The 12,466-nt window shown below is 35.0% G+C and overlaps 1 protein-coding gene across 3 annotated transcripts in view; it reads left to right on the forward strand.

The window, feature by feature from the left end:
- Positions 1–12,466, forward strand: part of LOC139688299 (acyl-CoA:lysophosphatidylglycerol acyltransferase 1-like) — a 28,423-nt gene that overhangs the window by 10,793 nt on the left and 5,164 nt on the right. For all 3 annotated transcript variants that reach the window (XM_071585789.1, XM_071585788.1, XM_071585790.1), the window contains exon 7: positions 5,951–6,099. In XM_071585789.1, coding sequence (XP_071441890.1) covers positions 5,951–6,099 — 149 coding nt within the window. The remainder of the gene's footprint in view (positions 1–5,950; positions 6,100–12,466) is intronic.

A 12,466-nucleotide genomic window follows, 5' to 3' on the forward strand; every position in this document is an offset into this window, starting at 1 on the left:
CTGGACATCCCAAACCATGTTCATCATTTACGGATGTCTGGCTACATTGACAATCATTAATACAATTGTAAAAACTCACAAACACAGGACCAGTGTGCCATAAACTTCATTCAGCTCAGATTTGATCTCTTTTGGTATTAAGCCTTTTAAATAGAAGTGTTTGATAAACATACAAAACCCATTTTTTTTTTCATTTTTCTAAATTAAAAAAAGTTTGTTGCTTCGATTGACTTTGAAAGTGAAGCCAAGTGTAATTGTAGCTGTAACTTAAAGAGCAGTCTAGTGAGAGGTGAGGCTTACTAAAAGCAAATCTTTTCATATACTAAAAGTACCATCTCTTGGATTTTAGAAAGTTACTGAACAACACGTGTGCTTACATTTCTTGGAAAGAATAGTGTGGTTGTTTTACATTCTTTTCCTCAAATACATTAGGTAGCTTTTTCAGCTTTTATCGTTGACACTATTTGCACCCATTCTATCTAAGTCAGTTTCTGGAATTTCACCATATGTGACAACCTACATTCAATTTCTTCCTCAAACTACAGATCCTATTCTCATGGTAAGTGGCACGTGGAGCCTCAATTTATAGCTGGTGACCCTGTGAGGATCAGTTGTCTTGTATCATTCAGATCAGTACTGACAATAATCATCCCTGGCAATAGGTGCTGACTATATGGTATCTCACAAGTCTCCGAAATCAATATCTAACTGAGAGCATATGTTTTACCTTCAGTAGGTAGAGTTGGGTAAGTTGTCATATGGATTCATTGTATGAGCAATCAAATGCTGAGGTGTTTGTTCAAGTGAAATGTGTGGCCAAAATTGATGAATTTAATTTATTAAAGTTAACTGCATGTGCTAATATTGAAGGAAAGTGTATGTGGTCTCTGAAATAAATGCACAAACTGGTGCAATCTGGGGGCCATGACGCGGACTATAGCCCTGCCCACCGGCGGCGCTAGTTGCCTGAGACCCAATGAGCCATCTGTGCTTGGCAGATCGTTGAGCTGTGCGTATGGTGCCATTTATGTTAGTTTCTGTTGTCCTTACTGTTTGTCGAAAAGGGAAATTTACAAAATCATGGAGCAATGAAGAAACATAGTTTTTCGTGAAGTGCGGTAAAAGTTATCTAGAAATTACATCCTGAAATGTTGGCAACTGTTTGTGGGGATAATGCTCTGAAGAAAACATCCATTTTCAAGTGGATTAAGCAGTTTAAAGGTGTCCGACAAGAGACCACGGTTGATGCGAGGCCGGGAGGACCTTTAACCACCTGTCTTGAGGACAACATTGATCATGTACAGTCCATTGTCCTTACTGATCGTCGAAAAACTGTCCAAATGATGCAACAATTTCAGAGTGTAAAAATCATTCGCCTTGACTGGCATTGAAATGCACATTAGCGGATGACTCTGTTAAAAGTTACTGTTGCGGCATCTCCCGCAGTTTCTTTGGAATTTGTCCAAATGATAGTTGATGAACCAGATTTAAGAAAATCAATGGTGGTTACTATTTTAACCACTCATGATGGATGGATCCTTCACCATGGCAATGCACCAGCACATTCAGCATTGATTGCTCGTCATTTCCTGGCAAAAAATTCAATCACCGTTCTTGATCATCCTCCTAATTCACCAGATCTCACCCGCCCCCTGCAACTTTTTCCTATTCCCAAAATGCAAAAATACGATGATGGGACATCACTGGGAAGATGTGGACACAATAAAGCAAGAAATGACGGGAAAACTAGAAAGAATAACTGCCGAGGACTTCCAAGGGTGCTTTAAACTGTGGAAAAGAAGATGGAATAAGCACATAGCAACGAATGGAGAGTACTTGAAAGGGGATTAAAACGATGTAGACTAAATTTTGCAAAATAAAGTTTTTATTGCCTCAGTTTGCGTATTTATTGGACAGGGTCGTAGTTGTGCGAGGGAATTGTGTTAAAACTCCAGCATTGGGCTCTATTTTTTCTCCTCGTCCAAGAAGATTTATTTTGATCACCATTAGTTCAGCAACTTAGGTGGAACAGCATTTTAATGTTTGAAGACAACTTCATTAATTTTGAAATAACATACTTCAAGGCTTACATGCCTCAGGTCCCATATATTTACTCTGACAGGCAAAAATATTTATCCATAGCATGTGTTATTTTCCAGGAAAACTAGAATTAATTAAAAATTTTTATTCTTGGTTGGTTAGGCACTCTGATTATGCTGTGCACCAGATGTTACAGTGAGATTACTGTTACTGGTCATTTAAACATTTACTTGTATGGTGCCTGTATGGTAGCCATTGTAAGCCCAAACTGCATTTTTTTGGGGCAATGGAGCTCCCTGGAAAACAGGAAATATTCTCTGGAAAGCTCTTTGAGTATTTCTTTAGATTTGGATAGGGGACATACTAGCATGCAACAGATTGTATTTGTTACTGGTCCACTTTGTGTTAAGGGGATAAAATACAACAATAGTTTTTCTAAATGGTAGTATGTATTGTCACTTGTATTTTTGTATTGTTTATTTTATAGCACTATCATAATACACCTGTGTTGTATTAACTGTTGCATGTACTAAGAGAAATGAGTTTATCATAGAACGATTAAATGAAGGATTATTCATAATTCACAAAACATTAGGAAATCTTTATTATTGCTATTATCCTATGCATACTAAATTGGTATTTTTGGATATTTAGGAACCCATAAAATACCGTGAGGGGCATGTGATGGTTCCCTAGATAGAGCTCCTAGGCTACTAAGTGGTGGGCATAGGTTCAATTCTAGGTAATGCCTTTGGTTAACCTCAGTTTGACCAGAGCTGTATGATTTTTTTTGGTACCATATCTTCCAAGGAAACCATAGGCAGCATAGGGAAAGAAACCCTCCACCTTTTCTGTTGCTATATGTGGATTTCACACACTGTTTAGGAATTAACCCTTTTAGTACCAGCAGGTCATTCTATAGGCTGGTTGGGTGTGTGCGAAGAATGCCATGGGCCCATCTATTGGTCAGGCGTTTTTTTGCTCGCCTTTTTACTTTTCTGTGCATCGCAATGCTTTTATAGAGAATGTTTGAGTATCTGTTATGCTTTCTTATCATTGCTGATCAATTGTCATGATGAAAATGTATTATATGTTCACATTTTGGTTATTTGAGCCTAGGATTTTTCTGAATTGTAGTCTACCTTCTTTTCCTACTTATCGGATACCGTATCAATGTAAGCTTGTATATAAACTTACATTTTATCCTGTGTCTCTGTATTACTTACAAGTTTTGTCTTTGTATTACCATAAGATTGTCTTTGTAGCAAGCCCTATTTACTTTGTCCCTCTTGTCCTAAATGGTTTTCCCAGTGACACATGATAATTCATTTAAATGGAAATGAAACATTTTATTTTCACTCTGGTATGGAATTCTCCATAGTAGCCCTCTTGGCATTGCTTTGGAAAAACTAGAAATTACTATGATTACTCAGTCATTCATTGTTGGACTGACTTTGTCAAAAAAAAAACAAAGAATATCTTCTTCCTAGAGTTCCCTGTTTGAAGATTTGAATAGAGGGGGAATAGTAGCTGATTCCTGGGAAAATATTTGGGGGAAGTATTTGAGAACAAATATAACCCTCCTAAATCCCATGGTGTGTAACAAGAGCAACCAGGACCAAAGCGTGCACCCCCTTCTACTGCAGGTCCAATCAATTAATTTTATTTATTTAAAAAAATGCTCTTTTGAAAATATCGGTCAAAGAAACAAATGGACAAATATAACTTTGTCTGAACTCAAAGGCTTCATTACTTGTATTATAAATATGGGTGTAATCAGGTGGCCAACAATAGCTTCATTTTGATTTTCTTACAAATCCCAATGTCTCTCATGATTCCTTGAAATATTTCCAAGAAACTCTTTCCAAATGATCTTAAAGAAATTTTCCCCTAGCTGATACAAAATATTTTGCTGGGCCTGAATATGACCCATGGGCCAAAATTTAACCTCTCATTGGTCATGCCAATATCTTGTTTCAATGCCATTACACTCTGCTTATGCAGTTGAGTGTTGATGAGAGCTTGGTTGGAACCGAGAACCATGCACAACTCTTGCAATATCTACCAAATAAGCACCACAGTTGGTGGAGTGTAAAATTTTGGAAGTTGTGTGACTCTGTTATTAACTATTTTTTGGCATTTCTATACACAAAGAGGAGCAAAGTTCGAAGTAGTTAAAACTGAAATCCAGAAGAATGTTTGAGGATGTAGTGTAGTGATGAAATTATTGATATTAAGGAACTACCTAAGAAATGATTATCACATTTTCAAGGATAATTATTTTTATGTCTGTTCTACTGGCAAAATACTTGCATGAGCTAGGTTGTCATGTTGCTGGTACCATTCGTAGCAGTAGGAAATTCTTACCCAAACAATTGGCTGAAAAATTAGCTGTAGGAGTGAAGATGCTATTCTGTCAAGGCCCTATTCTCACTGCTGCCATGTGCGAATAGTGGTCACGTTTTCCACCATCTTATTATGATTACATGGATGGAATCTACACATCTGACATATTGCTGCACACATATCTTGATGAGACGCGGACTGTGAAATACTTGAAAAAAATATGCTTCAACATATTTTCACGACTGATTATCAACAGCTATGTAGTATACAAAGAAAACCTCCCATCTGAGAAAAATCCTATGGCTTGTTTGCATTTTACTATTAGCATTGTGGAAGATCTTGGAAATGAATGTTTCCTAGAGAAAAATAGGAAATGTGAGGAATCGGAGGAACATGTCAGACAAGACAAAAAGCCATTAAAAATACCTGAAAAAAAAAGGATGACTGTTGCGTGTGCAGCATAGGAGTGTAATAGGGAAAGGCAAGTGAAAAACTAGTGCAGAATATTCAATAAATGTGTGAAAGGTCTTCATGTTGCATGTTATCTCGAAAATAAGTGCAATTGTTATATTATGACAATTGTATTATTTATTGTTATTTGTGACATTGTATGTACGGTATTTCGTCATAACATCTAGTTCCTTTAAAAGCCCCAAAATTTCAGAGTTTAAGAGGACGCCTCGTTAGCTTAAGTGGCTAAAGCACTCGACCGGATATTGAGGGATCTGGGTTCGAGTCCCAGTCAAGGCGAATGATTTTTACGCTCTGAAATTGTTGCATTGAAATGCACATTAGCGGATGACTCCGTTAAAAGTTACTGTTGCGGCATCTCCCGCAGTTTCTTTGGAATTTGTTATATTATGTTTTCGGGACTTGAGTAAATATTTTGGTATATTCAATGTAACTATTTTAAAAATGTAAAAAAATTTAATTGGTTTGTGTGAGCTAAATAATAGCAGTAGAAACTAATTATGAGAAAATAATTGATGTGAATTATGATAAAAATTATTAATGACAAATTTTCTAATCTGAAAGTAAAATTTTAAATTTTTAAAAACAATTTTTAAAATTATATTTTTTTCTAAATGTGTAGATGAGATAACAAGGTCATTGAATTTTTTTATTGTACCTGGAACTATTTAAAATTTAGACAAAAAATTAGCTTAAACAGTCATTTTAGGCTTTATATAAATTTCTAAGGTCAAACCTACAAATTCATCAAAACAACCGTGGTATTTTTCACGTGTACCAGGAAAAAGAGGCTGGCACTAAAAGGGTTAATATTAGATGAGTCCTACCCTCGCCTATCAAACCAACCCTCAGTTAAATAGTATGACATAGGAATTCCTGGGAAAGATGGAAATCCTGATGTCTGTGTGAAAACAGCTAATTGGAATAAAAGGAGTGTCTATGCAATTGAAATGTTTAATTTGACTTTGTTGGGTGCAGGTCCTTAATACTTATGCAAATGACTGTAAATAAGTAATTTTAGTTTAAAGAATCTAGTCTAATTTTTAATTTTACGATTATGTTATAAAAAAGAATTTATGATGATTTCTTTCAGATCTCAGTAGGCCGTATGAATTAAAATGGGTTCTGGATATAACCATAGCTTATCCCAATGGCCAGCCATTGGACTTGCCCACAATTGTAACAGGTCAGAGGGAACCCTGCAAGACATTTCTCTTCTACAGGCTCTATCCTTGCCAAGAGGTATAGTGTACTATTGTTATTTATTTATTTTTAGTGTGGGTATCTTAATATTCACCTTGTGCACGAGTTTTTAATGTGACATTTTCCAAAAATGATTATTTTTCTCATAATTTATATTAATCCAAAAGGAGAAATTTGATGTCAATATCTGGTGTTTTCTTTGCTTTCTGCATTTGTTTTCTCTCTAAACAATTGAGAGCTGTTCATTAAAGAGTAATCATGTTTTTTTAACTACATACCTCTACTCATCCTCCAATTTTTGATTCTCCTTTACGTTTTCCTCATCGGATGCAATATACTTGTCTCACCTCTTTTCTAGTCTTTGTACAGAGGGTGGAAATGTTTTCTATAGACACTTCAAAATCACTGGAGCAGCCTTCTCTCACTCGTTCTGCATCCTTCATCCTTTCTTTATTCCTTACATCATTTCCTTCTTCAGAATACCGTCAGCCTTCATGCCATCAGATAGCCCAGCCGTCATGTAATCAGATAGCCCAGTCTTCCTTTTTCTTACCTGCAATTGGAGCCTTTAGTGTCCAACCACTACTCATTATCTTCTCCAGCCACTTATTTGCTTTATTTGAATTCCACCTGAATTCTTATCTCTTCTGATCCATACATATTTAGAACTCTGTTGTTATTCTTTCTCTGTCTAACTCATTTTCTCCATCCTTCTCATTTCTAATCTACGATCATCCTCTTGACCCAGAGACTGAGTTTTACAACCCTTTCCTTCTTCCATGTGCCTGTTGTCAGAACCCTTTACTCTTTGAAAATGCCCCTTTCTTCAGTCCGTGCTTTAATGCCCATTTTACTCACAATTATTGTCCTAGTGTATATTTTAAACCTTGTTTATTGATAATCTTATTCTAATTGTTTTCTTTTGTTAATATTCACTTCACATTTTATGAATTGGTCCTTAAATGCACATAACGGCGATTACTATTCTTCGGGCATCTGGGAAACCGGTGATAGATCATCTGCAAGCCGAAATGGCTCATCGGATCCCTCTCTTACTCATTCCCAACTCCAGCCCATCTAATAATGATTCCTTAGTAAATTAGTGTATCACGTTGGGCGATAATAAAAAAATGTTGCCTATCAATGTACAACTTAATCCCTCCTATCCTTAATGTTTCATATCATTCCTATGTGCTCCTATTGAGTAACCCATTCCTTTAATCTACTCGCATATTCTGAAATATTTTAAGCAACCATTGTAATCTATCAAATACCCACTCAAAATCCACAAAGATACAAACATACAATGACCTGATTATTTATATTTTGTATTCCTTTCTGTAAATGTCCATTACTTAAATCATTTTAAATGTTCCCTTCCCTTTCAACTCAAGCTGATCTTCCTTTCTGGTCCAGACGTTTGTCCTCTCTGGTGATTTTTTAAATTTCTATTCTCAGAACTAACATTTTTGCTAATTGTGAAATTAAACTTTTGGTCCCACTTTCCTCACTAACTGCTTTTCTAATCTTTTTTTGATTTAAAAAACTCTTCAGGCAAGATTCATTTATCAAATTCTGCAAATAAATTGAAAAAAATCTTTGTGCCTATTTGTCTGTGAATTTATTTGGCCTTTTTACATAATGCCTCTTTAAACCAAGCGCTTAATATTTCTGGACTCCTGATGTATTTGCCCATATCAATATTACTTTCTATATCTAACTATCCTAATTTTTTGCCATAATGATCTCTAACATACCTTTCCATCTTCTCTGAATGTCTTTTGCTTCCAAAAATGATTTTCCTGTTTTATCTCAAATGGTCATTACAATCAAGCCTCTTTAAAACAAACCTCCAGGGAAGACAAACACTCCAAAGAAGATAAAAAAATTACAGCATCTGATTTTCTCCCATAATCTAACATTCTAGCTTCAGACTGGCTGTATTAAATAATATTTCCCTAAGCCGTGAAGAGCTTAAGGAAACTTAATCCCTTTAAGCTTAAGGAAATATAATTCAATAGTCAGTCTAAAAGGAGGCCGTAAGAAGCTCAGTCTATCCTTTCCAATGTAGCATTGTTAAATGCATTTTCATGCTATGATGAACGAATTTCCAATTAGCAAAAATGTCTGTTTAATGCATGATACATCTTCTCAAAGATGAATTTATCCTCTCTTTTATGAAAATTGAAAATGTCGATATTGCTTTTACTGATCCAGTTCTTTGATATGACTTGCAATCACATGAAAACCCCGATTTTTTTCAGTCACAAATATCTACTGATAAACTGTAAATATTCAAATATATCAAATTCTGATATTGATTTGCTAAAATTGATTGGCTAAAGCTAATGTAACTGCTTCACTGAAATAATCCTGAAATTTGAAGTCACAATATATTCAAATATACGTATTAAATTTTCTCTAAAAGAGTGAATAGGCTTTGTAGTCTTCACTTTTTTAGATTTTCAAAACCTTGTCGATAAGTCTTTGAAATACTATTTGCGATTGTATGAAAATATAGTAAGACATGCTCCAAGTGTTGAATTTTAATTATTTGTGATATCCCATCGTACAAGTTGTATCTATGCTTATATGTATCCTTTATGTCATTATCGATCACCTATTCGATTTGATGAATATTGTTTGTATGCTGACCAATTGCAATTGACTATCAGTTATCACAGATGAAAGCAGTAGAAGCACTAATACCTAAATTTGTAAAAAACCATTTTTTCAGGTATCCCAGGTAATTATTAACTGAGTAAAATTATTTGAGGTATTTTCAAGATTTATTAGAGTCATATGTATGCATTTTATCATTAATTTTGGTACCATTTCCTGTCTTTCTTCAAAACATACTCCTATAGGCATAAACTTGAACAGGTAGAACAGTTATCTGATGTAGTAAGTATTTTGAAAAAGGAATGGCAGGGTAGAGGGGCATGAAAAGAAGAATTCATCTGGTAAGGAAGTGTTTTCCAATAAGTGGGAGTTGATGATAGGCATAAACTTTGTCTTAAGTGTAGACATAAAGAAAAGGGTATCGATAATTAAATATGAAGGACTTTTTTTATGACCTAAAAGCATAGTTGTTGAGGCAAGAGGATAAGTTTAAATTGTAGGCTTTGAAGAAGAATGGAGGAAATAAAATGGACCGAAAGGAAAACCAAGAAAAAGTTGTCTGGAAAAAATTGAAAAAAGTAGGGCAAATGGAAACAGTACATTCTTATAGACAATGGAATGCTGTAGATTGTAATATAGGGCTGAATGCTAAGAAAAGGAGATGGAGGTAGGAAAAGAAGAGGCATTTAAATTGGAATTAATGGAGTTAGGAAGTAGAGCTTAATAATGTGTTAATTGTGATAGGTAGTGTATGGTTTAAGTTTTAGTTTCATTTTAGCTAGGGCTTGTGAGTAGCGTGCATTTCTATCCTAAATCAATCCTAATCAAGTAGGCTTCTTACATTGATAATTCCTGCAAAATTTCATCAGCAAAGAAACAATTCACCTTGGAGCAGAATCCAGACTATGGAATGTAGGAGTAGAAAGGGGGAATTGCTAAGGATTACTTAAGGTCCCCCATCAACCCTATGAAAATTAGAAAAGGGATCAAACTGGAAACAATGTGCAATGCCATAAATCCAGCGAGAAACTGATTATTACCGGCAAATTATGAAAAGATTGATAAAACCACATTTAAATGGCTCTTGCAAATACAAAGCCTCAGCATTCCAGTTACTGGCTCTATTACCGGCAAATTATGAAAAGATTGATAAAACCACATTTAAATGGCTCTTGCAAATACAAAGCCTCAGCATTCCAGTTACTGGCTCAGTCCTTTACCACAGTGCTAATCAGTTTGCCATTATTCTTGGAGAAAATGGATTTTCTGAGTTGCAAGGATGGCTGGAAATATTTTAAGAAAGTCCAAACATATTATGGATCTCTCTGAAGGGGATACTGGGAGAAGAAATATTCATCCCAGCAGATGCTAATGCACTCTGGCGGGGTGAAAAATTAAGAGAGATAAGTGAAGTTACCCCCCCAGAAAATATATTCAACCCACGAGTTTTTTAATACATTGACTGCTACCAGAGAGGACAATGGCCATTAAAGTGGATACAGAGGGGTAAAAAATAGAATTTTGTGGAGGGCACTTACAAGAAGAGGAGAGGGAAAATGATTGGACATATGCTGAGGCACAATATATTTTGAAGGCCATAGTTAAAGGAAACTTGGAAGGCAAAAATTGCAGCGGTAGGTCTAGGATGAACAATGTGAAGGAGATGATGGAAATTGTAGGTGCAAGGAACTATGAGGAAATTAAGAGGTTAGGAAAGGACAGGTCTATAGTTTGAAGAGTTGCTATAAGCCAATCTTCAGATTGATGCTCCATGATGATAGTGTTGAAATGATATTCCCAACCAAGAGTAGGAATACTGAGTCAGTAGCTCACTTTTATCAGTAAGCGTTCTTGGCCTAATGGATTGTATCAAACTCTTTGAGTTTCAAGGGATGTTATTTAATGTATCATTAATTTGCATAAAGATTTTGTTTTGTTGTGTGTAATGAAAGTAATGATTGGTTAAAGTTTATTTTAAATGGAGGTAGATAATATCATGTAATCAAATGAATAGTGTAATTGCAAGTTTAATAATACATTGTTATATGTAGCTTGATCAGTGTAATAAAAAAATTCTATCATAACTTAATTGACTTAGTACTACAATGAAGTCTAATGGGTAGATTCCTGTTTTTGGGGTACCTATGCATGTGATGGTGAATGAACCAGGTGTTAGGTATTGTTTAACTATCTTTTTTGCAAAACTGGATTGCTTTTCCTCCTTTTTCCTGCGCTGTACTCTCCTTCCTACCTCTCATATCTTCCCTTATCACTGCTGTATTCCTTGTCCCAAATATTAGGTGTTTCCATGTAGCATGTCCTAAGTTAATGTTTCTCATAGATGATAGAAAGAATCCACTAATTTTTCTCAGTGATTAATGGTCTGTATTCATAAATGGACTATTATTAGATTGGCTAAGTCTGCTTCTACCGCCACCAGTAGCATTCATTCACTCTCACCTGATCCTTATTCACTACATTGCTCTATTTCCTCTTAATAAACATGATTATCCTACAGTGGCTCTCCTCCCCAGTTACATACAACTTTCGATGCCATCATTCCAATAATACCTGCAGCCTCTCAATCTCATTTCATACTAATGTAAGATGTCTTAACATTTCTAACTCTCCTGTTGTCTTCATCTTCCTAAACTAGCTCCTATTCAGACTATAGCAGTCCTCTATGTGTTTCCCTTTCTAGTATTGTTGACTTGTGCAAGGATCTCAGGAAATGATTTTTGCTGTTGACTTGTATCCCACGCAGGCCAGCAAAACATCTACCCCAATAATTTAAAAGTATTGTCTTTAATTCTATTTCTCTGATGAAGCTAATTTGCTGTGAGACATCTAAAATGGATTATTTTTTTTCATTTATTAGATGCTCTAACAAGCCCTGCCTGTTATTTATTGCATTTTAATTTCAATGTTATCCTCTAAAACTTGATATATTACATGAGACAAAATGCAAGCTAAAATTTTCTAAGGATTTTTTATCTAATTTTTACTTGATAAATTTTAACTCTTTCTCGCAAAAATGTTGAAGTTATCAATCGAACCTACCATAATTCGTCTGCAGGATTAAAATATGAGAGACATTACATGTGTATGTTGCCGTTTATCCATTTTTACTCGCTCCTTGTGAGAACATTTTGCTTGGTTACATCAAGTTAGTTGATGCTTGGTATAAATTTTCAACTGTTCCACTTCACATTTACTGTTTAATCTTCTACAAATCCACATCCAAGAATCAAATGATGTCAGGATGATAACAGCTATTTATCAACCAAGTAATGTTTGTGTATCCAAAGTATAAATGAAAGCATTAGAATTCATTGCCTCAAGAGTTGACAATTCTGATTTTCTGAGGAAACTATCTAGAATATCTGAAAAGGACAGTGAGTGTGTTACTTTGTGAGCTTATTGAAACCTATTCCTTTTTTTTTTTAATTTACCTTATGGAGCCATGCATTCATTTTGTATTAATCCTGTATTGATACCTCATGATCAAAAGAGTTTGGTTGCTGCTGAATCTCTCACTCAATCACCTTTACATATTTCTGAATGCTGTGCTGCATATTTGCTAGTAACATATGGCCATCAAAAGCTGCCTCAGTCAATTTCCTAATAATTGTTCCTCCCAAAATAATTATCTTGGTAATGGAAGTATTGATTCAAAAAATTACACCATTTATTCCTTTAAATTTATGTATTATTTTTCAGGAGGAGGACAGTTTTTAGGGGGCTAAGGCTATTCCAGAGGAATGGTTGAAAGAGCTATCAATTT

The sequence above is a fragment of the Hetaerina americana genome, unplaced genomic scaffold (genome assembly GCF_022747635.1).
Source record: "Hetaerina americana unplaced genomic scaffold, ioHetAmer1.1.p SCAF_2, whole genome shotgun sequence".
NCBI lineage: Eukaryota > Metazoa > Arthropoda > Insecta > Odonata > Calopterygidae > Hetaerina > Hetaerina americana.